Raw genomic sequence first — 27,324 nt, 5'->3', positions numbered from 1 at the left:
CATATTTTGTTTGTATGCCTCTATTTCCCAGGAGCCCACATGAAATGTCAGGTTTGATTATTTTTAAATGCCGCAGAGATAAAGGACTACTTGTATTGGATTCAACTAGAAGTGGTCAAAGGCTTCAGCCTGCTCTATTGTTCATTCATTTGAATTCCAGGCCACTATTTTCCATGAGCCTGTGTGTGTGTGTGAGAGAGAGAGAGAGAGAGAGAGAGAGAGAGAGAGAGAGAGAGAGAGAGAGAGAGAGAGAGAGAGAGAGAGAGAGAGAGAGAGAGAATGTGAAAGGACCTGAGGCTTCTCCTCAGGAGCATAAAACACAGTTGGAGCATGACTGCCATCCAGATGAGACAGGGACACGTACCCCCTCAGAGCCCAAAGAGGGATCTTTCTCATGCATAAGGCAGTCTGTCTGAAGAGCGAGAACTGAAGCCCAAAACACAGACGATGAGCTCTACAATGCCACAGAACCTGCACTTTGGCAGTCATTCATTCACTTGAATTCATGAAGACAAAAGTCAGCCCTCTTTTATCTCTCCATCAGAGAGCTCTGTTGAACATCTCTGAGTCTGCAACGACAAATCCCTTTATCTCTTTCTAAGTATATTTTGTCCGCCAGGTTAACAATAAACCCCTGACCCTAAATATAAGCAAAAATAACGTGCGTCTTATAAAAGCTATCAAAACTGAAATCTAACATACAACTGACAACCAGACCAGAATGCAATGTTATTAAATTTATAAAACCCTATAATGTACATAAATGATAACAAAAATCTAAGAAGAAACAATTATAAAAAAAATCAAATGTGAAGTGCCACACAGGGAATTCTGGGAATTAACATTTTTTTTACTGTAAATTATGAGATGATTTGTTCTTTTTGTAAATGGCAAAATGAAGTGTTTTACTGTCAAAACTATACGGTTAGATCTATTACAGTTTTTCCCCATTTATAGTTAGGGAACTTACTGTTAACAAATTAACAGTTTTTTACTGAAGCATTTTTTTACAGTCTTTTACAGTTAAAATTAAAAAATATATATATTTACGGAAAAAATGCATACACTGTAAAAGAAAAAATGACAGCATATGTTTTTACATTGCTTTAACTCATTAAAATAAGTTAAGCAATTTTAAAATTTTACAGTGTAATGTGAATCTTTAACTACATGATGTCATATAAACAACAAGCTAGTAACTAGTTACACTTAATGTTTAGTTGTGTTTTTTTATTCACAAAAAAAAAAGTTATAATTTATTCGACTGGGGACCGTAGCCTACTTCTGATTCACTAAAAAGAGCCGGCTCAGAAGAGTCATTCATTAAGGAGTCAGTCTTTACTGCTTGTGCTGTATGTGTCTGATTCACTAAAAAGAGTCAATCATTCGAGAATCTGACTTGCATTGTAGGCTTGTGATTCCCAAAAAAGACATGCTTCATAAGCTGCGTCAAAAATCGCATACTATCAAGGTACTACATTTGGTTTGATATGTACTTTGCACCTGTTAAATGTATGCTTTATGAATATGGGTAGCATGAATACAATTCATACCATGTTGTCACTGTTTCTATCCACCTATTTTTATGCAAATTTTGGGATATAGCATACAAAATGCTGGAAGGAAATGCCAAGATGCACATAAATTCTAAAGAAAATGTATCCGAAAAGAAGACGGACATAACACATTTACAGAATAAAGCCATGTGACTATCTCAACAGATCATGCGAGATGGCATAACTGGACAGCGGACCAATTTCGTTGCAGAATCTCCTTTGTTGGTTTGGTCATTCTGAAATGTCTGAGCCAAAGTCTATCATCAAAATGGTTGGGTATATTTATCTCCCAGAAGTATCTCACACGATTGTAATCCCAAACACCAGGCTTCCGCCTCCGAACGCAAGATAAAATGTCTGCGTTTATTGCGTTTCATGCGCACTCTGAGACTCAAGTCATTTATGATGTAAAAAAGAGCCACAGTGCTTCTCTGATTGCAGCAACTTCCACTTTTATCACAGATATTTTGCGACAATTTTGTTCCCTTGAACACTTTTTTCTAGAATGTTTTATGCGATATTCTAATTTGGCACAAACACTGTAAGTTCAATTTACAACTTTGGATGGAAACATAGCTACTATCGCGTGATCTACAACTCCTCTTATATTTAACTGGCCTCATGCAAGTGTCCATCGAACGCTCACTCCAGAATCTCGTTGGAAGCAGTAGGTCATCCGGGTACTTTTCGCCCACTGTCTTTCAAATACTATGAATTTGGACATATGCTACTAAACATTTGACGTACTTGCTTTCGCATACTATATGCAGTAAAAGTAAAAAAAAAACTCATTCGTTGGGGAATCAGCCCACACAAGCTCTTTATGTGTATGATCCTAAAAATAGGTCTTGGGGAATCAAACTACATTGGTCATGCTTAGCTTGTAGATTCAGTAGTGGTGTTGTGGCAACACTGATTAAGTGGTTCAGCAAAAACTGAATATTTTACTATGGTATTCTGTACACATCAGCGAATGCACGTGTGAGAACCCTAAATTGATGTCAACGTCATTTAGTTTAGATTAAATTTCCAGTCACAGCACTCTCCTATAAATGTGATCGGCCTACATTATGACAGCAGTCTGAAGTGTAATTCAGTGCTGTGATTTTAATAGCATTGTCTTCATTCCTGCTCTGTTCATTAGCGTAGTTGGTGCTTCCAGATAGCAGACCCTCATTAAAGAATAAAAAGGTCAGAGAAAGAAAGACATCTCCACTGTCTTTATTCAAGCTTTTCTTTTACCTAATTTGCAGACAGACTTCAGCACAAAAAGAGGTGGTTCATCCGGACAAAACACCAACGTGAAGGCTGTCTTTCACACTGTGATTTACCCATAACCGCTGACACACACAAGAAAAAGAGATTGAAAAACGCATTTAATTATAGTCCATGGAAAGCTCTGGCCCAATAAAAGCTATTCTCTCAGGGTAACTGGGTGAAATAAAGCAAAAGAAAATCATTAAAACACTGCATTCACCATGCCACTTCAGGTCTTTGGATAAATTAGAGTAAATTTAATTTAGTTTCCTCTCAGCTTGGTAAATGTTCTGATGTAGGGCTTTGTGCACAAATAAACAGAACATTTTCAGATACTGATTTTATTATTTCAGCATAACCATCAGTTTTCAAATGTTTACTGAGCAGTGCTCAAATTCAATGTTGAATTCAAATTCAAATTCAATTGTTTTCGTCAAAAATTATTTAGAAGCTGCTTGGAATAATAAAGAATTAATAAGGAATAAGAGACCATGCAAAAAAAAAAAAAAATATATATATATATATATATATATATATATATATATATATATATATATATATATATATATATGTAACAAGAACAATGTGTTTTCTATGGGTGCGTACTATGCTTACTATATTCTGCACGACCGGAAGGCTTTATTGACAGCATCCAGGACTGGAACTCTCTGTATTATAAATGAGAATTGTGTTTGAATCAATTAATTTATGGCATCTGGAATAAGGTTAATACACCTATGAATAAGGGTAAACCAGCAAATTAACTGCCAACCAACAAGAAAACTTGTTGAATTTTTCATCACTTTTAATTTTTTTATTTATTTAGCTTGATCATTTCATCCCAGCCTTAAGCACAGCAATTAAAAATGCACAGAAAATGATCTGCACAATTTTTCCATGCTGGAGCACCAATTCTGTTTGACAGATTGTGAAAGTCACATCAGCTGCAGTTTTTTAAACAGCCTAAGCAAATAAAACTGTCGCTAAAAAAAAAAAGAGTGTGAAGTCAGTCAGAGAGAGAAAGACAGACAGCAGGATTCTTTTGAATTCGCCACAGTTGTAATACCATCCCTAGTCAGAAGCATTCAAATTTGCAGCAGAATTCTCTTTTATAAACCATATCAGATCAAACAGATACAGCGCCGCTCTGCTGGCAAAGTTAGGTAGTCTATAAACCTTTTGTACCAGCCTATCAAACCTAAAAAGGATCTGACACTTTTCTTTGATGACAGAGGTGCACATGACAAAATTGCTTGTAGTTTGTCTACTTGAGGTCTCAATGAACCTCCTCCAGTAATGTAGCCCAAGAAAGAAAATTCCTATTTGGCGATCCGGCATTTCTTTGCGTTTACAACCAGACCTGCCCGTTTAATTCTTTCAACCACCTATGGTGTTCCAGATGCTGTTCCCAGGACTCGCTGAAAATGACGATAACGTCAATATACGCTGCTGCAAAGCTGTCCAGACCCCTCAGCACTTGATCCACCAGGCGTTGGAAGGTTGCTGCGGCCCCGTGCAGACCAAACGGTAAATACAGTACTTTAAATGATATAGCCCTGCAGGAACACGAAAAGCAGTCAAGTTCTTAGCGGCACTTGCCAATATCCTTTGCACAGATCTAAAGTTGTCAAATACTTAGCTTTGCCTAGTCATTCGATCAACTCGTCGACTCTCGGCATATAGGGCCGAAAGCTGATACTGCATTCAGTTTTGAGAAATCAACGCAGAATCTGAGTGTCCCGTCTTTCTTTGGCACCAGTACAACTGGGTTACACCATTCACTTGTTGAAGGCTCGATGATGTCAGACTCCAGCATCATTTGCACTTCCTCTTTCAAGGCTGGGATCAGGCGTGCTGGTACTCTGCAGTGAGTTTGCCTGATCAGCTCTGTTGCAAGCAAACGAATATTATGATGCAATGTTGTTTTTCCTGGTTTGTCAGAAAAGAGTTTCCAAAGGTCCTACGATGTCCATTGCAATACGAGAAAATGGTATGTCAATAATAGGTAAACTTACAAGAGGTGCTCTGTCACTTTTTTTAGCTGGTCTCACCAGCTGACATTCTGGGCATGATTTACAAAAATCCACAACATCTGTATAGAGCTTACGCCAATAAAACTTACAAGCGATTCTAGACAGTGTTTTCTGCTGACCTAAATGTCTTGCCCACGGTACTGAATGACCCAATTGTAATACTTTTAATCTCTCAGGCACCACCAATCTCTCACCTTCAACACTTAAAGGGATACTTCACCTCTGGGAAGATGAATGTGTATTTAAAATAGGTCATTTAAGTAGCAGAAATGTGAAGAAATTTTTGAATTTGGAGCTTTCTAGACTGAGAAAAGCCAGAAAATGTATTTTTGGCTTATGTGGATGAAAGACAACAACTCCCAGAATGCACTTGCTTCGCTGCCTTAGGAGGCCACGCCTACCGGTAAGAGTGCGCACTGCAGTTGAAAACAACAAAGCTAGCCTACGTGATGAGTTTGCGAGGGATTTAGAGATCGTCCAAAATGTCCGGGATTCGGCTTTTGCGTTCTACAGTCGCCATTCATCATGTTTACTGTGGCGAGCAGGACGAGGCTGACAGCCGCGGGAGAACGGCGCGAGGCCGGTGGCGTCATTACTGAGACGCGCCGGGTCTCCCATCTCTCACGGAGGAGCGGGAATTTTTCTTAGCAATGGTAAAACGCACATCAACCGATCACTTGTTTAGCGTTCATGTAAACACTACATTCAAATTCACCAATCGGAATGAATTCAGTTAGATTGAAAGGTGTGCATGTGAACAATGAATGGCGACCGCAGAAAGCAAAAGCTGAATCCCAGACATTTTGAACGATCTCGCCCGCCGGACATGTCCGGGAAAAGGAGGATGGTTACTTACTCAGCTTTCTCCTACTATTCAGCTTTCTCCACAGAACAAGAGCCTGCTAGCTTAGCTTCCACAGAAAGACGGCTGACTGTGTGTACATTCTGTGAGTGAGATCCCACCCTGTATGGGCGGGCTAAAAACATGCGGAACAATGCCATCTACTGGCTGTAGTCTTTAGCCTCAGGACAGAAAATCCTCCGATGACGCAAAATGACGATTTTTGCGTCATCGGAGGATTTTTTCCAGACAAAAAATACATAAATCTCTTGTCTCAGGGGGATATGAGGGTGGAAAGCACGGTAATTCGAAAATACTACAGGTTTTCTACTAATACAAAGCTTAATGCTAAATTCTGAAGTAACCCTTTAAGTACAGCTTGTTATCTTTGATCATCAGCTGATCTTTCTGAATTAATGCAAACGTTGTACTGTTAGCCTTAGCTTTCTCAGATAACGGTTTCAAAGTTTCATCCTGCCTTTGCAACTGCACAATATCATGAGGAATTTGCTCAAGATCATCTGTGTTCAGTTTTGTCACATTTTCAATTACTTCAGTACCCATACCTTTATCATGACGTTTCTCCCTCCTAGATTTCCTGTTTTTACAAACCACATTGAATGGTAAATCTTGCAAAAGCTGTTTACTGACCTCTTCTTGATTAGCCTGTGCTCTTGTTACGACCCATAGCATCTGCTACGTTTTTTTTTCACTCCGCAACAAATCCACCAACACAGGTACATCTCTGCCTAATATTACAAATGGATTTGTCAATTACTCCAACTGATAACTTATAGGCTTGGCCAATTTCAATCACAATCTCAGTTTTAGGATACTCTTTTTCATCGCCATGAATACAACAGACTCTCAGCTTATCATATTTCAGCACATTTGACTTTCCCAAATATTCTGGTCTCACTAATGTCTGGCTTGAACCTGAATCGACCAATGCTTTAAACAACGCGTTTCCAATCTTCACCTCCACTACTGTGTCCGTGTTCAGTTCGATCTCGTTCAGCTTCACTGAAGATCTTAACTCGTAACACAGGCGAGTAGTAGACATATTTTGCACTGGACACTCAGCTTTTTTATGCCCTGCCTAGCCGCATGTATGACATATAATCACAAACCTTCTGTTGTACTGACTAACTCCGCCTGCCCGCATACTGTCACTCGAAGTAGAACTGTTTTGTAATGTTCCTCTATCAGCATCAAAATTTCTCAGACCACTACCCTTAGCATCCCCAGACTTACCGGTTAGGCTGTGGTTGACGCCTTGCAGCCATGAATGTCTCTGCCAGTTCTGCAGCTTGCTTACACGAAGTAGGGCCATTCTGCTTCACCCATGTTCTTGCTTCTGGATTCAGCAATTTGAGAAACTGCTCCAGCACTATTTGATCGCCAATCTCTTTTTTAGTTCGTTGTGAAGGGACCATCCACTTTTCGTACAGATCTTTCAGTCTCACATACAGTTCACGTGGCGTTTCATCATCTCCTAGACTGTACTCTCTGAAACGTTGATGGAAGGTTTCTGGGTTAATTTCAAACTTGTCAAGTATCATCTGTTTAACACAGTCATAGTTCATTGAATTCTCAGGCTCCATAGCCACATAAGCTGCCCTTGCCTGTTAGCAATGGTAAGAAATGTAACACCCAGTCATGACTCGGCCATTTGCTCACTTGAGCAATACGTTCAAAAGTTAAATAAAATTAAATAATGCACATCACTTGACCAAGGCAGCATCCTTGGGCTGTTAAAGCTTGTTAAACTATAACCTTGTCTTCCCATTGCAGCTTCATCTGCAGCTGCTGATGTCGTCACTTCACTTTGTGCCTGTTGTCGCCAAGGACACACATTTGAATCAGAAATCAAATCTGTAGCCTCTGGTGTGTAACTCACCGCTGACGCTCCTCTTGCCAGTCGTTCCTGTCTTTCATGATGAACTTCGAACTGTAGTTGTACGAATTGGTGTTGAAGTATCTGATATTTGTGCTTGTGACATTGTGCTTCCTTTTCCAACCGTTCTTCTCTTTGCTGTTGACTATGTACACAAGTTTGTAGCATTGTGGCCATCTGCTCTGACGTACTACCTGAAGTCATTTCGTCGTGCGTTGAAGATGAACTCGTTGCCTCCAGTTGCTCTGGTTTACCATCTTCTTTGCCCTTAGCTCCATCTTGTTTCTTTGGTGACATTTCCCCCTCGACGAGAAGTCAGCCTCTGCCGCTTTCATTTAAACAAGGTACAGCTGGGACCACATGATTTCACCTGCATGTGTACTCATTTCCTCTTTAAGGCCTGGAAGCACCGCTGCCACCATGTGTCGGGATGCCATTACAACCACTGCCGCCTGATGTAGGAAAGCCGCAATGGCTAGGTATCAGAGGTTTGGTTGTATTTGTTTGCCGATAGGCCCGGGAAAAGATGGAATGAGTTGATATAACGTAGATAATCATTAAAGTCCTAGTGAATTTATTAGGACAGCTGTCTCTGACCACGTGCTCCAAATGAAGTTCAGAATAAACAAAACAAATCCTCAAAAATACAAAAAATAGACGGTTACAAAACATAAATAAATCATGCTGAGAGCAGCAAAACACGGCCCTGATCTAGCCCTGAGGAACAAGCCTCTGACAATGAAGACTCACATCTTACAGCATTTGGCCTGTCTCTCCCTGGCTCAACTAGCCTCACTCCATATGATATCTTCCCGCCAAACACTAGCAGATCATACCATCTGTAGGGGTCGATTAACTCCCATGACAACGAAAACACATTTAGTTCAATGTCAGTGCTATTACATAATGCATTTGAACCAATAACATGATCACAAATAATATCATTAATCAAAAGTAAACAATATGAAAACATAATCATAACATATTAAACAATAAATCAGTGTATACAATAACACTGTGAACTGATGTTCATATGATGATAACTCACAGGTTCATCACAGGGTTGATCAAAAATAAAAATAAAAATTTTCCCTATTAAAATTAGGCTTTTATATGTTACTGTTAATAATATAGTAAGTGAATTTTATCTGCCTCTAAACTCAAACTCAGTGCTTTACGGTCAAATGTGCATTTCCAAGAAATAAACATGTAGGCCTAATATTATTAGTTACTGCACTTATTAATGCAAAATAATAGTAATTAGTAACACTTTATTTCGATAGTCCACTTTATAAATTCTACTAACTATAAGTAACTTTGGAGCTACATGTCAACTAACTATCATTAGAGTATTAGTAAACTGTCTGCTTAATATCTGCTAACTCTTCATTGTGTTGGTCCCCCAACAGATACAGACTATAAGTAACTTGGCAACTACAAGTCAACTTATTCTCCTAACCCTGAACCCTAACACCTAACTATAACCTAACAGTCTAGGCAAGGCAGGGCAAGGCAAGGCAAGGCAAGTTTATTTATATAGCACATTTCATACACAATGGCAATTTATAATAGCATAATAGCTAAAAGCGGACTCGCCATGCTTAGAGTGAACCCTTGGTATTTCTAGCTGATATGATCCTAATGATCTGAGTGATCTGTTGGGTTTATATTCAGTGAGCATATCAATCCTAAATCTAACTGGGAGCCAGTGTAAAGACCTGAGGACTGGTGTGATATGTTCATATTTTCTGGTTCTGCTCAGAATCCTGGCAGCAGCGTTCTGTATGAGCTGCAACTGTCTCATGGTCTTTTTGGGAAGGCCAGTGAGTAGTCCATTACAATAATCCACCCTGCTGGTGATGAAAGCATGCACAAGTTTCTCTAAGTCTTGTCTGGAAACAAAGCATCTAATTCTTGCAATATTTTTCAGATGATAGTATGCTGATTTAGTTATTGCTTTGACATGACTACTGAAACTAAGGTCTGACTCTAGTGTCACACCAAGATTCCTGACTTGATTTTTAGTTGTTTGACCCCTAGAGTGAAGGTATGCGTTCACCTTGAGAACTTTATCTTTGTTTCCAAATGCAATGACTTCAGTTTTGTCTTTGTTTAACTGAAGAAAGTTTTGACACATCCAACTGTTGACTTCGTCAATGCATTGGCACAGGGAGTCAATGGGGCTGTAGTCATCAGGCGATAGGGCAAAGTAGAGCTGTGTGTCGTCTGCATAGCTGTGGTAAGCAATTTGGTTCTTTCTCATTATTTGGCTCATTGGGAGCATATACAGGTTGAACAGGAGTGGCGCAAGAATTGAGCCTTGAGGGACTCCGCATGTCATGGATGTCCACTCAGACTTATGGTCTCCTATACTCACATAATAACCTCTCCCATCTAAGTATGACCTGAACCATTTTAGGACTATCCCAGAAAGCCCCACCCAGTTTTCCAGCCTGTCAAGAAGTATGTTATGATCGACAGTGTTGATATGTTATCAATCTTAGTTTGATGTGTAATAGGCACCAGATTAGTTGGGTTTGCTGTACGGCTATTGAAGGCCTTAGACTTTCTATCTTGTAATAGAACAGCAATAGAGAAAGATACAGGCACACTGGGTTCCCGCTTGTTCTGTAAACATTTGAGAAAGTTACTGTTATCATAGCAGGGACCCAAAACACATCACTGAGAGCTGGTATCAGTTGTTTTTGGTTCACCTCGAGCAGATGGAGGAGGGTGTGCCTGGCGTTGTGGCAGAGGCCGAAGAGCTCTCACAGGAGGAGGGGGAGGGCGAGCTGGGCCCGCAGGCTTTGGTGGTAGCGGTGCTGGTCATTTTTTGGTTGGTATCTGGGGGCTTCCAGCAAAAGAGTGGGATAGTTTGGTTCCAGCATACAACAGTTCTTCCATTTTCTGTGAGAAGCACAGAAGTGGCGATGCTGGAGAGAGGGAAAAAGTGTCTGGTGAAAGGGGCTGTTCCTCTGGTGTTATCGGAGGCTGTAATATGCTGTCCTGGCTTCCCTGGCTGTTTTCTAGGAAGTCGTCCTTGGGTGCTGAATCATGGAGCAGATCTAAAATGTCTGTCTGTGGTGAGCTCTGTGGGCAGGGTTCAGCTGAGATTGAGTCCGTGAGCAGAGGTTGTTGTGGCGGAGTGGTGTTATCATTGTCCTTGTGTGATATGTCAACCGCATGTCCATTTTTCTGCTGAAGTGAAGTCCCGTGGTCATTCATACTGTGTCCAGGTGTGTGTGTGCCGTTCAGATTGAGTGGATTGGCACACACTGCAGAAGGATGATTGAGGGAGAAGTAGATATTGTCCTTTAACACTCTTGAACCAAATTTGTTTGGATGTCGGCCATCCCGATGAAAAAGTTGTCTCTGACTCCAGAAAAGATTGAAATTGTCAATGAAGTTCACTCCTTTTATATTACAGTTTTTTTGCAGCCATGTATTTAGCCCAAGCAACCGTGAAAACCTGTTTGTTCCTCTTGCTGGGAGTGGTCCACTGATGAATGTTTGAACTTTCAGTCTTTTAAGTGTTTCAAAAAGTTCATTGAAATCCTTCTTAAGGAGGTCTGACTGCTCTTTATGAATATCATTCTTCCCCACATGAATTATGAGTCGATTTGCAGTCTTATGTTTCATCAGAATGTTCTGAAGTTCCCTGTTTACATCAGAAGTTGTTGCTTGTGGAAGGCAGCACGTAGTTGTATCCCTGCTGCTAATGTTTCTGATTATGGAGTCCCCCACTATCCGAGTCCTGGCCTCGGCTGCGCTCTGAGCTGAGTGCCGCTGTCTGCTCGACCTTGAGCGCCAGTTAGCATCAGTGTTAGCTACTGGCCCATTCAGTCTGTGTTCGATCACATTTGGGGATTCATCATTTACATTCATTAGTACTTCAAATCTGTTCTCAAGATGTATAGGCGGTGGTAGGAGACCAGTGTTTGCAATCCTTGTCAGAGCTGTATCTGGGGTAGAGGATGCTATTGCGGTAATATGTGAGGCTCGTGACAATCTGATGTCTCGAGTGCCTTTGGGTCTAGCTCCCTGTTTGTGCCATCGATTTGTAAGTCGATCGGCTTGTTTCTCTACCTGTCGAGGAGCACTAGTTTCATGGGACTCACCGGCTGTATGCTGAGGCTGTCCATGACGAAGCTCTGTTGTGTGCTCCGTCTGGTTTGGTGGTCCCGTAAGTAACTTTGTTTCAAGAACTGCAATCCTTTGTAAAAGTCTGTGGCAGTTGGTGCAGCAAGTAGATTCTTGAACCAGAAGAGGCATTTTCTCTCTTATCCTTATGAGTGTAGGCAGTTGTGTTTTCCTTTCCCGGAATGTAAGCTGGTCGGGTAAAAGAATTCTGCGTTTTTGTTGTAATCCAAACTTTGTCGTCTGAGCACTGTGCTGTTTGCTGAAGTTAAAATTAGGTGATAAGAGGAAATAAAATATAAAAATATAGGAGATAAAATGTAAAAGCGATAGAGCAAAGCGCGGAGCAGTAAGCAAGGGTGTCCGAATAGTAGCTGAGCAGGAAGTTAGGCTGTCTACTGCAGCCTACTAATACAGTTAGTTCACATGTAGTTGAAAAGTTACTTATAGTTAGTAGACTGTCTAAAGTGGACTATCGAAATAAAGTGTAACATAGTAATTTTATGATTAAATTACCTTTATTTATATACCGACCAGATCAGGTGCTGGTGCCATCTGTAGAATTATAGTGGCACTGGTGTTACAGTTCTCAAATGTTAGTCTGGAGCCCTGCAAACAGTTAGGGTGTAGATGGCTCTCATCACAGACAGGTGTGCAGGGCAGCTGATCGTATCTGTAGTTTGTGCCTCAAGCAGTGCGGTCATCAAGAGATTTTAATCTGTTTTTCCCCACTGGGTCCAGCCGCCAGGACTAAATGGAATCAATTTGTTGATGGTTCCCTGACCCTGAACATAAGTGCAATATAATTACTTGAAAACGTGGCACACTGTTCTGCAGTCAGTGTTCCTGAGGGACAAACCTCAAAAACAGATTAACAAAGCGAGCGCAAGGCACACAAGCCCCTAGTGGACATGACTCACTCATACAGACTGTTGCTCAAAGGGACTCAAAATATCATTGAGGACAGTTTTATGGAAGTAATATACAAGATTTTCACGTATTATAACAGTATTGAGTGAATATAATTGTGTGGTGGAGACAATTGGAAATTCTGAAGTGAACATTCATCTGGTTTTAGCTATTGGTTGTGATGGCACAAAATAAAAAAGACTTTGGAACACTAATGCTCAAATATTTTAATGAAAGTGAAAGTGACATGTGAAGGAAAAGTATGGTAATTCATACTTAGAATTTGTCCTCTACATTTAACCCATCCAAATCAGTGCACACATGGTTAGGAATAGTGAGTAGTGAACACACACTGCAAACCGTGACACACACACACGAAGCAGTGGGCAGACATTTTTTTCTGCGGAGCCCGGGGAGCGATTGGGGGTTAGGTGCCTTGCAACCTTTGGGTTACCAGTCATCAACTCTCTAACTATTAGGCCACGACTGCCCCATAGATAGGCTAATTTGATCTTTTACATGAGGCCTATTGTATACAGAGTATAGATGAACAACTGTCTGGCATCTTATGCCAGATATTTAAATGTCAATGGGCACAGAAAGCATCGGTTTGTGTTATTTGTTCTGGGTATGTTGCAATGTCAAGAAAATTCATCTCAATATATACGAGCATGCTTGTGTCTCTTTCTTTTAAGCGTATGTGTGTGTGCTTTTCCCAGATGAATGTGTTCGATCCTCTCATCCTGTCTCCACAAAAACAAAGCCTCTGTTCTGCTCAGCACAGATAGTGCCTGATCTCTGTAGCCAGAGGAACTAAAAAAACCAAATGCCCAACATCAGTGGACCTCTCTGATCCATTGCAAATCTGCATGGATGTCCAAATAAAAATATGTATTCATGATCCACATTTAAAAAACAAAATGGAAGCATAAAGCTTATTTTGAAAGCCTGTGATTAAATCAGCAGTAATCTGTGTAATGCTGCACAGAGAACATAACCTATTTTAAGTGTTTGAGGAGAAGAAAAATAATAATAATAAAAAAATAATAATAATAATTTAAAATAATAATAACATTTTGCTTAAAGAAAAGTAAGCCTATTTTTAACCCAATTATTCTAATTAAAATGGTGTGTGTGCATTTTAAATGTAGGCTAATATTGTTAGTTAATGTTCTTAATATAGCCTACATCAGTAGCAGGCTACAGACCAGAGTGTTAAGTAATTTAGCTATTTTATACCGGGGGTCCCTGTGTAGGCACAGGCAGAGAGTTTGGGAGGGGGGTGTAAAGCTTGACAGCAGCGGCTCCTCTATACGCTCATCTGAACGCGTCAGGTCAGTCCGTGTTTTACACGCTGCTTTGGAAAAACAACATCGCCGTTTTAATATTCTGCACGACTTCTCTCTAACGTCTACAACTGGAAGTACAGACACGTTCAAAGTCGTTCAAAACTGCAGAAAATGTAAAAACCCGTTAATAGCAGTTAAAACATGCGATGAAAACAGTATTTTATAATCGACAGAAAGCGTTCAGCTGCGGGGAAGAGCCGGTGGGAGTATCCAGTCAGGAATCAGCGGACTCTCTTCAGTGGAAGCGCGTGAGCTGCTGCTGAACACATCCGCGTCCGTTTGAACCGTGATCCGAGGAACCACAGTAACACAGAGGTAAGTAAGAAGGTAACAAGCGTGTCTTATCTTAGTATACACTCTAATAATATCTGACGCTTATCTGAGCGCAGCCTATGCATAATTTAATTGTAAATATCGTACAGTAGCTTATTTATAAAGAGCATTTGGAAGTTTTTGTCCTATAACGTCTGACGTTCAGCTAACTTACCGTTGTCTTTTGCTCATAAGGATAACGTCAGGTTAATTATATCAAATTGGGGCACAGTCTATGTGAAGTGAACAGCAGCAGCGGTTCTTGGAGCTGAAACCCGCTCTGAGGACTCAAATATTAAACTACAGTAACTGTTTCCTTTCAAATGATTGACAGCTTGCGTCTGAAAAGTTTTTACATTGGTTTGATGTAATGACCACTACTTCTGCTTCCTTTTAACATTAAAGTGCATTTTAAATAACGTTGTGACTTTTGTAACATTTCGTTTTCTCTTGTAAATTCAGTCTTGCTGAATGTATGCCTTAGGCTACTAACATGCAAAAACAAATTTAGAGTTTTGCAGAGATAAACAACCCCTCACCACAAGACTAAAATTTTAATTAAATTGACATAATCTCTGATACTAATGCTGAGTGATTTAAGCAAAAGAGCAAGTATACCCAAAGAAAAGATGTGATGTGCCCATGTAGAGCCGAGAGAGAAACCTTGTAAATTGTCTGATAATGTGCTGATTTGTTTGGAGGTTGATCATCAGATAGACCTCTCATTCCTATCATGAAGAGAAAGGTTTTTCCATCAGCATCTAAATGATTTCATTTTCTATGTTAGGCTGCACAAGTGACTGCAGACACATAGAAACGAGTGCCATTTTCCTAGAGAATCCTCTCAGCGCAAAGCAAAAGCAGTTTCCCACAGATTCTACAAGACGACAGTGTCAAAGATTTCAGTACAGATGATGAATTTAAAAGAGCGATGCCATATGTTGTTTGCTTGGCTGTTATTTGTAGAGTCCTGGTGGAAATCTGTTATATTTTAGGAGATAACATTGTCAAAATGATTGATCTAGTAGCTGTTGCATCCTTTAAGGGATTTTAAGGAATATTCCTGGTACAAATAAGTTAAGCTCAATTGACAGCATTTGTGTCTTTCTTTTAAATACTTACTTCCAATTTTTGGAGTATTAAAAAAGCAGAAACGTGAAGCTTACTATGATAAATATGCAGTTACATTCTTTCTTCTGATAAAACTTGTATTATTTGAGCTGAAAGTGGATATTAATTTCTGTGATAATCTACATTACCACAACGACTGAGCATGTATTGAATCCTAAATATTACTAAGAGTTAGGCTATACTAATCTAAAACGGTAAAAGATTTCAGTTGCAAAGTATAGTGCTTTGGCAAAACATCAGATTTCCTCAGACACCGAGTTATTATAAGCTGTGCTATACACTGACGAATCTGCACTTGGATGTCTTCTCTCTTTCTGCAATATGAATGAGCTCCTTGATCTGTGATATGAAGTTCAGCAGGATGGACAGCTCTTTCCTCCCACAGGCAGAAATTTCTTCCAGCCCATCACTCTGATGGACAGACAACTCACATCCCATAAAGCACCAGGCACAAATGACCAAGACCAAGAGACACAATTCAGCGATTCCTTCAGTTGATGTTTTCATACCTCACCTGTGTTTCTGCAAGCAGGTTCTCTTCAGTTTTCCAAACATGTTTAATATCAAAAGGGAAAATGGTAATTGGACTCTTAGTGATTCATTAAAAACTGCTCATTAGCCCCAAAGGGCCGAAGCCTCTATAAAGAAATATGACAAGTGGTTCACATATTTTCCTTTGAGTTGTTAAGAGATTTATGAGTGAAGGGACGTGTTTTTATCTGATTATCTGATATTGTATTCATACTGACAGGCCTTTTCTATTTATTTTAGGTCCTGTGAACTAGTAGATGGTGTAGACACCAAGAGATAAATCTTCTCTAAAAGATGAAGATCACAGCGCCTTCTAGAATGTATCATCGTCTCTTCAGTTGTCCTGTATAAGTGTAAGGATCCTGTTTGACATCCATCTGGATGGTTTGAACCAGGATGGCCAAGCCATCCTTTTTAAGGAGAGCTCAATTGCTCCTGTTTTTTCTGGGTGTGGCTTACATCATGGCAGGAAGCGTGTTACTGCTTCAGCGCTCCAGTGTGGAGACATTTCAGAGAGAAACGGATACCATGGCGCTCCCTTCCCTACCAGCTCCACCTAGAGCCCTGGAAGTACCTGCTGCCAGGTGGTTGTACAGGAGGAATGTCATCCAGGAGATGGAGAACCAACCTCTAGAGCAGACAGGCAATATAATGGACCAGAAGCACCTCATATCTCGTAACCTGGAAATCAGGCATCTGAGACGCCACTGGTTTCACGGTAATGCTGAACAGAAAAGATCTTCTAAACGTAATCTGTCACACAAGGAAGCCAGACATAAAGGTAATGTTTATAAAATAGAATTACCCATCTTAAATGTAAGATTTTTTAAATAATTATTCTAAACTGTTCATATTGCTTTTTTTTAACAAGGGACCTACATTGGATGTTTTATAAACAACGAAACGGAGCACGCACTCGGCGGGACAGTTCTTTATGATTTCCGTAAAATGACCAGCGCCTTGTGTCAGGACACCTGCTCAGAGAGGTAACGTCTGAAGGGATGAAAATGAAAGATAAATGAAAGAAACCGTGTTCTTTTAGAAGAATGCGTTCAGTGTTCATCCACAGAAGCGGGGCAGAATGTGAGCTGGCTGGTGTGACTGACCTGGAGTCCATCCAGAGAAAGAGCATTCAAAATACATACATGCTTCATCCATTTAAAAAGACAGAAATTCCATTCTAAAATCATTATTTTAAAATACAAAAAATATATTCACTGCTCAAAATAAAACAATGCTTTATTTAGGAAATGCCAACAGGTACTTTTTGATCTTTTTACTTAGCAAAGCGGGGGTAAGCTATTACCTGTGAATGTGCGAGAATTTAGGCTCATTTGTATTTTTAGGTAAATAACTAGAAGAATAGCAAAACCAGACGAATAGCAAAGTGCAGTAAATGGTAAAACTGATTTGCTCTACAAACCAGTGTGTTTGTTAGCACGATAATAAATTAAAATAATATGATAACAAATATCAGTTTGCAACATTAAATCAACATAATGACACTTGAAGCCTTGCACATTACATTTTTGAAAGACGTCTTTTATGCTCACCAAGGCAGCATTTTTTGGATCAAAATACAGTAAAAAAAAGAGTAATATATGTGAAATATTATTATAATTTAAATTAATGTCTTTCTATTTTATTACATTTTAAAATGTAATTTATTCCTGTGAATTTTCATCAACTATTACTCCAGTCTTCAGTGTCACATGATCCTTCAGAAATCATTAGCTAACGTGAAGTTATAATGAACAAAACCTTTACAGCATTTATTAATTTTGTTTACATTCTATGCTAATACATTTTTAACATTTAAAATTGCATCAGTTAATGTAATTTTTAACATTGCAATAGCATTAGGTCATGTATTGTGAATGAACAAATTAACAATAAATTATAAGCATATTTATAAATTAACATTAACATAGATAAATACTGTAAAAATGTTGTTCATTGTTAGTTCATCATACCTAATGCATTAACTAATGTTAACTAATTAAACCGTATTCTAAAGTGTTACTGAAAAGATGAGATAAGACTGGTAGAGTAGAATATAATATAACAGAATAGAATAGAATTGACATGTGTATGTGTATCTGTATACATTTCTCAGAAGTGAAGGTTTGCTCTTTTGCAGTGGGTTCCGGTACGCTGGGCTGGAGTATGGAGCGGAGTGCCATTGTGGCAACCGGGTCTGTTCCCGCCGGGCTCGGGGAGAGGACTGTAATCTGGATTGCCGGGGAGAGAAGGGATACCCCTGCGGAGGGGTGGAACGCATTTCTGTTTACAGGGTTGAGGATCGTCTTCCAGGACAGAGAAGATGTGAGTCACATTAAAGCCTGCTACACTCTGTGCAATTTCAGCAATCCTATAAGATTATTACAAATCACACTGTGCGACATGGATCTATTAAACTTGGGTACGACATGTACTGTATATGTATACTGTACGATGATGACACCTATTGAAGCGTAGGCTACGACGCAAGTTAGGATAGAAGAATAGAACATCATCAGTGTGCGCTAGTGGTAAACAAATAGAGCAAGATGAATCACACTTTGGCAGTTGTGGTTTTTATGTACGCTGAAAAAAAAGAGGAGGAAGCGAAAGAGGAGAATATGGACGCGGTCATGGCTAGGGAAAAGAGGCCAACTTGGCATGCCAGTTTTGATAAATGGAGCTTGAGGAAAGTAATTTAAAGTCTTAGTGCCGTGTCGCATTGATCAATACGCCATTTCCTGTTGCATTTTTATTGGCTAGTCAGTAGACGTAGGTCATAGCAGCAAACACACTGGCACCGGGCATTAGGCAGAGGTATTATACTGTAAACATACAGTTCTGCTTGAATGGGCCACACATATATAATAATGTTTATTATATTTTGTGAGTAATGGATTAGAGAAGAACTAGTTTAAAGGCCTGGAACCGTGTGCCTAAATGGGCATGGATGGAGTACGACTAGATAAGACAGAAATATCGTTGGATATAGTGAGCGCTGCTCTTGTTGTAACTTCATACGTCATCTGCTACAGGACAGTGGGAGGGTCACCTGAGGCTTTGTACAAGATGACTTCTGTTTTTCTGTCCGATGTTTCTCAGACAGAACTGTGCACTATCACGGCTGTTTCAAGAGGCCAAAGAACTCTACCGCTGACTTCCTGATCCAGACCTCTGGGCCAACACACACTCCTCAGCAGTGTATCGAGACCTGTACAGATCAGGTATAATTGCTCGTATTAATCATTTTGTAGCAAATTAAAAGTGTATTTATTATTATTATTATTAAGAAGAAGAATATAAAATTAAAAATTAAAAAAAAAATTTTATTAGGGGCCAATCACTGAAGATGGTGGAGTTTATTATTAATATTCATAATAATAATAGTAATTAAGTCTCCCTTAAACCCCCGCTTAATTCGCACTGTATTTATTTAGATTAAATCTAGATCTGTCTGTCTGTACTATTCTGGATAAATTGAGAATCAAGATTTTTTAAATATATTTAAAATAGAATCAGAATGAGCTTTATTAGCCAAGTGTGTGCAAACACAAACAAAAATGTTGAATTAATTAGAATTATTATTCTTTTTTTAATCCGTTTGAATGATTCAATGTCTCGCTCATAAATACTTCACTTGTTTCATTACTGGATGAATCAGCGTTTTTGAACAAATCTCTTGAATGAATGATTCAGTGACAATTTTTTTTATGACAGTCACTTGTCGCCACCTACTGGTGTAATGATGTAATTGATATAATCTTTATGTGAAGCGTTAAGTTTCTTTAAAAAGGTGATATGCTGTATTTTGATCACTTCTGTAGAAGATTTAATAGACAGCCGAATCATTGTCATTTAGGAAAAAGATGGCGTTTGAATCGAGATCGCAATCTTTTAACAATTAATCGTGCAGCTCTAGTTTACAATAATTTAACTGCCCATCACTGCTCGTTACACATGATATGGTTTGTTTATTCAGAGCTTTATCTGACCCCTGTAATTGTGTGTGAACTCGTCAGGACCTGCCATTGGCCCTTTTGAGAGGTCAGCACTGTTTCTGCAGCCATGCCCCATTTCTCTTCACAATCCAGATGAGTGAACAGGAACGCATGTGTGAGAGGGGCAACAAAACAAACCACACTTCCCCTTATGAACAGGACTACTACTGGGTGTACAGTACTCCTGTGTTAGGTAACCTACAACATGCTACAACATTTAACTTAAACTTCAAGAACTACTGCTGCAACAGAAAATATCTTTTCTTTCAGATGCAACATGCAAAGAAAGGACATTTCTGCCCCAGAAGTCCAGGACCCTCGTGGCCCTGTCCAGCTTCCCAGGGGCAGGAAACACCTGGTTACGTCACCTGATTGAACTCGCCACTGGATTCTACACCGGAAGCTATTACTTTGACGGATCTCTGTACAACAAAGGTGAGAGTCCACTAATAACACTTAAACCCTCATCCCTTTCAGCCGTGAGATTTATGAGGATTTTGTAGGAGTGGGAACATGAACTCATCAGAAACACAAACACTTTTAGATATTGCCCGACAAGAAAGAAAATCAACACTGACACCTCTTAAACATCTCAATTGTTTGTCCTAGACTAGCAAGAATGAGATTAATTGAAAAGCAAATGCAGACTCGCGCTTCTCCGATTTCTGCATCTCTGTAGGTTTTAAAGGAGAGAAGGATTACTGGCAGAGCGGGAGAGTCATCTGCATCAAGACTCATGAAAGCGGCCAGCGAGAGATCGAAATGTTCAACTCTGCCATCCTGCTGATGCGAAACCCCTATCGTTCTCTAATAGCGGAGTTCAACCGCAAGTGTGCCGGACACCTGGGCTACGCATCGGACGTTCATTGGAGGAGCAAAGGTGCTAATGATAGAAACAGCATTCATTTCAGCCTGACAGTATGTTCAGACACTTTAGAGCAGTTGTTCTCAACCAGGGGCCCGGGGCCCACTAGGGGGCCTCAGCAAACTTCAAAGGGAGCCAAAATGTTTACCAAATTTGAGTGCTCTACGTTCACTGATCAATGTTTATATGTGAATAAAAGCCTAAATTAAATCTGTTCATCATATAAAGCAATTGTTTTTCTTCAGAAGACTTCATATGGATTTCTCTGAACGTTTTGATGCATCAGATCTTTGGGTGAATAGAGTTTCAATAGAAGGACAGAAATCTCTCAGGTTTCAGTAAAAATATTTTTACTAGTGGGGGGGTGTGGGGGGTAATTGATGACATTTAATTTATAAAAAAAAAAATTAACATTTGAAAATGAAGAAATTAAGACAGCCATAAATATTAGTATTGTACTCTTACAGTTGTAATGTAAAATAAAATAATAATAATTAGTATTTTGTTCTTAAAGCTGCAGTCCGTAACTTTTTTGGGTTAAAAATTATTCATAATAAATTTGAGCGAGTACATAACCAGCCAGTGTTCAAAACTATCTGCTTGCCTTAGCTCGATTCAAAACGGAAAGCTTGTAATAATGTTTTTAATTCCAGTGGTACTGGTGGACTTCTGCTGGAAATTCGAGCATGTCTTTGCATCATTACGTCACATCTGTACACGTAAAGAAGGTGTCTCGACTAGTAGGCTATATTGCGTGTGAGGATGTTGGAGGTGGAGATTTATAACCTTTTCTCACAGCACTTGATATAATTAAACTTATCAATTTGACGTGTTTGACGTTCATCGGTGATGAATGATATGATAAGCGATCGTTAGATTTAATCAGCGCGATTTACTGCAATGCTTTATTTGCCTCAGTTGTGCAGAACAAAAGTGGATGTTACTTGTTCAGATGACATTTTCCGGTGAAAATTCTTATGTTGGTCATACTTCCAAAAAGTAGAATCTGTGATTCCGAAAGACAGTATCCACACCGGCGCGGTGACTGACAGCCGCACATTATCATATCATAATTCAAAACATTGGATTCATCCACGCTGTGCCGTGCCGAGGCACGTAAAGTTCATAATTCTGCGAATTACAATTGCAAATTTCGAACAGAGATGGCGACAAAGAGGAAAAACTACAGACTGCAGCTTTAAATGCTCATATTTTTTATTTTACATTTTGAATTTAATGTTTATATTTTCATTTAGTAAAAATGATATAATAATAATAATGGATTCATATTATTGTTATTATTTTACAGCCATATTGATATAATATACATATATCACAAATTGTGCAGCCCTACAAACAAGGACAGCCAACCTGGAATTTCATTTTAAATCACAATTCGATTTTTTATCCCAAATACAGTCCTAGGTTTAAGCATGTGGAAGATGCTAGTTAATTGTTCTATAATGCTGTTTTTTGTTTTGTTTTTTCACAGAGTGGTCTGAGTTTGTGGACAGCTATTCGACCTGGTGGGTGTCTCACGCTCTGGCCTGGTTGCGATTTGCCCACCGCCTGCTGGTGGTACACTTTGAAAATCTTCAGAAAGATCTAGTCCCTCAGTTAAAGACTATCGGCGCTTTCCTGAACATCAGCATTCCCGAGGAAAGACTCCTCTGCACGGAGAGCAACAGAGACGGCCTTTTCAAACGCTCTGGATCTCGTAGCCTGACTTTTGACCCCTTCACCCCTGAGATGAGAGCTCGTATAGACAATTACATCCACACAGTAGATAAAGCTCTCAGAGACAGAAGCATCAGCGGCCTACCACAGGAATACATGCCCAGGTGAGAGTACATGAACGCAGCTGCTGCCCCCTGCTGGAGGGAGGACACAGAACCACAAAGTGCCTCTGTAAAAAACATAACTGACATCGCTCAAAGTCTTTGAAGTGCGGTTTTGTTGTTTTATTTGTGCTTGATGTCTTATTGACAGTGTGTTTAGTATGTGTTATCATTAAACTGATTAATTCTCATTGTAACAGTTTCAGTCCATTTGAATATTATCCTCAAATAGCTTACACTACGGCATTTTGAGTAGCCTACCTTAATAATTAAAATCCAATATGTATTTATTTGACAATCACTGCTTGTCAACTGTGTTTCTGATGTGTATTTGGAATTGCAGGGTCAAAGCATCTTCAATTGACACAAAAAGGCATTCATTCCAGAGAGATGCATCAGGGAAAAATGTTCCTTCATAAACTAAGATAAGACAGTCTGTGTCCTTCGGTCATTTTATTACTATAATGAATCAAAAGCAAAAATATTAAAGGCTACAACTCTAGCATTAGCTAATATCAGAACTTCAAATAGACAAAAGGAAGAGCAACCCTGGATTTACCTGAGAGCAGAGGCCAAAACATAAGTGCTGAACATTCATTTGTACTCAAAACCACAATCATAAAAGGAGAAAATATTATTTTCAGCAGGGTTTGACTGGATAAATATAACTGGCGATGTACTATAAGCAGAAGTTCCTTCTTTCTTCACAGTGGAAATCAGGAAGACACCCATTTCCAAGTCGAATGTTTCAGTCTTTAGATAGTTAGTTGGAACATTAGCGCTTAATGTCACTGCAGGCCGAAAGAAAAATGCTGTGACTGCAGAATTCTTTCGTGAAAGACAGTTCACACATTACAGGCCATAACCAGTAGCTACATTTACAGAGAAGCCTAAAGAGCTGTTCACAGAGGACCAGCATGTTCCTATGTCAATCTGGGCGGTTTTAAATGGTTTATCTCTTTGATCTCAATGTTGCAAACTTGCCATCTTGACTGAACTACATTCAAATCTGCCGGCAGTCGCGAGTAATCTCCCCCTCACATTCGTCACGGTGCCACTGAGTGTAAAAACACGAAAGGCGAAGCTTGAATTTCCAGGTATGTCCCTCTTTGGCTAATGTATTTTCAAGATGGAGGCGCAACATGGCTGCCGCCATTCGAGCGACTCGCTAGTATGTATTCTAAATGGCAGATTCTACGCTTATGAGAATACTTGATTAGTTGGTACAAGTAATTACACATTAATGAGCACATATATTTTTGAAAGAACAAAGTGTTTTTTGCTAAGAATCAACTTAAAAAATTACACAGTGTAGCTTTAACAATCAGATTCAAAAATACCTTGCCTACAGAGTGCGGAATATGTAGTCATATTCATTGGGATTGGATTGATGAAAATCTATGCTTTTAATGCAACTCATGCCGTTTTTAAAAACTGCAGGTATTCTACATGAATCAAGTGTTAGCTGTAGTTAATCACTAAACTCACAAAAATAATGATTTAATTTGCAACTGGAATTTAAAACAACTGAGAAAGAAACGTGAACAAATTGCATTGAATAACAAAATATAAAAAAAGAACATTATAGATAATTCTGAGAAAAACAACTCCATGAAAAGGATATCAAATGTCAAGGCATTATGCAAAACCAAGATTTGTAATGACCTCAACAAAACATGGAAAAAGTAGCAAAAAAGTTACAAATTTCACACTTCAAAAGTCCTCAAATAAGAAAATAGCACTAATGATAAATATTTGTATTAACTATATTTTAATATTAATAATTATAATAAAAAAATTACCACTATAACATAATGAAATATTTGTGATTTATCTTACCAAAAACAAAAAACATTGGTCAATGTAAATGGTGCAAAATGGTACTTTGAAAGGCTGTCAGTGGAATTAAGACGCTTTTTTGCAGCCAGATGGTGTAGTTACGAAACTTACCAGCAGGGGCTAACTGGGCCTAACCTTGACCCTTGAGATTTGCATATTAAAGTTGCAAGTGAAAAAAGTAAGTTACAGAGGAACTTCACACTGGGTGCACTTTTTCTGAATTACACATGACTTCAGAGCATTCTCTATAAAGTCAGCCATTAAAATATGAACACGTTCCTCTCTCCTGCCGGGTGTTTGTTTTAATCTGAGAGAATGACTTAAATAACTTTGGCATATGGCTGCTGTGTTTGGTCTCTGCCAAACACATCCAAGACACACTAACACGTCAAGCAGTCCATCCATCTGTTAAATATTGCGTAGCGGTAAGCCTGCTGGAACAGTCCATCACACTGTGACACAATTCAATGATTTCATAACGTCCTGCTGTAATTTACCCCCTGCAGAGTATCAGTGCGGTCTGGGACTAGAGAAACAAATCTGTGAGTCATCTAATTACATTTTTTAATCAAAGGAATTGTGGAAATTATTATTATTCATGAGTGATTATGAGCAAATTGAAATGAGACACAATCGATCATGTACATTCATACACACACGTACCACCACCAGTGTGCAGCATGTACTTGGATGATGCGACAGCAGTCACGGTACAACGGCGCCAATGTGCTCACCAGTCACCACACACCAGCTGTAGGTGGACAGGAGAGAGAGATACTGTATAGAGCCAGTTGAGTGGATGGGGATTGTTTGGAAGCCATGACTGATAAGGGCCAATGGAAGGAATGTGGCAGGACACCCCTACTGTTAAAGGGATAGTTCACCCAAAAATGAAAATTACCCCATGATTTACTCACCCTCAAGCCATCCTAGTATATGACATTCTTCTTTCAGACGAATACAATCGGAGTTCTTCCAAGCTTTATAATGGCAGTGAACAGCCGTTTAAGTTTTGAAGTCCATTAAAGGGCATCCATCCATGATAAAAGTCCTTCACACGGCTCTGGGGGGTTAATAAAGGCCTTCTGAAGTGAAGCGATGCATTCGTGTAAGAAAAATATCCATATTTAAATTGTATCTACTAAAATAACTAGCTTCCGGCTATGCTTGAAGTCACCTTGATCAAGGGCACCAGATGACATTAAGATTCTCATCAGCTCAAAGTTTCATTCTGCTCTCTCAGCTAAACTGTCCTCTGAAACATATCTCTTCTTATTCACTTTAAATATTTAGGCCACTTACAAACAGACTGTAACGGGAAACACCACCAAAAATAATGACGGATTCTGTTTGCGTTTGTTAGGTTCAGTCGAGCGAGTAAATACTTCAGATAACAGATCAGATATTATTAGAGGAAAGCACAGACTGCAGTCTCACAGCCAATACAGCAGGTGAGGTGTGAGATTCATCCCATCCATAATGAATTCAAACTTATTTATTTGAAAATAAATAATAAACAATAAGTGTGGTTTTCGTCCCGGTCGTGGAACACTGGACCAGCTCTATACCCTCTCCAGGGTTCATGGGAGTTTGCCCAACAAATCCACATGTGCTTTGTGGATTTGGAGAAGGCATTCGACTGTGTCCCTTGCGGTCCCTGTACGACCGGAGCTGGAGCTTGGTTCGCATTGCCGGCAGTAAGTCAGACCCGGTGCGTGTTGGACTCCGGCAGGGCTGCCCTTTGTCAGTGGTTCTGTTCATCATTTTATGGACAGAATTTCTAGGCGCAGCCAGGGGCTGGAGGGTGTCAGGTTTGGGGATCACATGACTTCGTCTCTGCTTTTTGCGGATGATGTTGTCGTGTTGGCTCCATCAGACCAGGACCTTCAGCATGCACTGGGAAGGTTTGCAGCCGAGTGTGAAGCGGCAGGGATGAGAATCAGCAGATGGTGGGCCACTGAAGCGTGCCCTGTTTTAGCAAAACTGCAACAGTATGTATAGAATAATCTTATGTATAGGACAAAATGGTAATAGTGGTGATTGCAAGACATTGTTTTCACTTGTATAATCAATTGGATTTATTATGAGCATTATTAAAGTCCTCAAAAGTTTTCTAAAGAAAGGCTTAAAAAAAATATATATACATCCACTAGTTTCACGTGGATCGTTCCTTGTTGCAGCCATTTCATGCACCGAGAGACAGATTCAGCGGAGATAATGTTTTTTCAGTCCACTATTAAAGTCATCTGCAAAGATCAAAGGTGTCAAACGTATCTCAGAGCAAACGCAATCCAACTCAGAGTCATTACTGACCTTCTGTATGTGACTTTTAGTTGCAACTATTATTAAAGAGTGAAAGAGAGCGAGCATGCATTATTTATACTGCTCCAGTCACTCTGACAGTGGTCCTTTTACAAGAGAGAATCCATCAATATTGTTGCTTTTTATCATGTCCCCTGGAAGAACTTTACTGATGTCAGGAATATCGGCAGAAGAAACACTGTCCTGGAATTGAGCGTTATGGTACTCAAAAGGCCTGAGGTTTATTAAATTGCATGAGGTTCGTCCTGAACTCCCTTCGGAAAATATGCGTGACCCTTTCCAGGTCACAAACTTCTGCAAACGTCATTCCACCAAACAAGATCTGATTTACAAAGTATCTCGTCCACTAAACTTAATTCAGTCATATGGCATAATCAATCAATCTATCCATCCATCCAAGAATTTAATTCAGCAAATTTGATTTTCTGGTCAAAAGTTTGGAATGATTGAGATTGAGTTTCATTTTTTTTTTTCTCTTATGCTCACCAAAGCTGCATTTATTGAACATA

General features: G+C 39.4%; 1 protein-coding gene across 1 annotated transcript; it reads left to right on the top strand.

The window, feature by feature from the left end:
- The first annotated feature begins 13,816 nt into the window (after positions 1-13,816).
- Positions 13,817-22,851, top strand: wscd1b (WSC domain containing 1b). The gene is made up of 10 exons (XM_084400453.1): positions 13,817-13,964; positions 14,153-14,294; positions 16,194-16,734; positions 16,825-16,939; positions 18,094-18,278; positions 19,056-19,177; positions 19,973-20,144; positions 20,222-20,386; positions 20,631-20,831; positions 22,309-22,851. The coding sequence occupies exons 3-10, from the start codon at positions 16,350-16,352 to the stop codon at positions 22,659-22,661; spliced, it is 1,698 nt and encodes a 565-aa protein (XP_084256579.1). The 5' UTR covers positions 13,817-13,964; positions 14,153-14,294; positions 16,194-16,349; the 3' UTR covers positions 22,662-22,851.
- The last annotated feature ends 4,473 nt before the right edge of the window (positions 22,852-27,324 follow it).

This window comes from Rutilus rutilus (genome assembly GCF_951802725.1).
Source record: "Rutilus rutilus genome assembly, chromosome: 25".
Classification (NCBI taxonomy): domain Eukaryota; kingdom Metazoa; phylum Chordata; class Actinopteri; order Cypriniformes; family Leuciscidae; genus Rutilus; species Rutilus rutilus.
The sequence above is the reverse complement of the archived record's forward strand: the minus strand, read 5'-3'. Positions and strand labels throughout refer to the sequence as shown.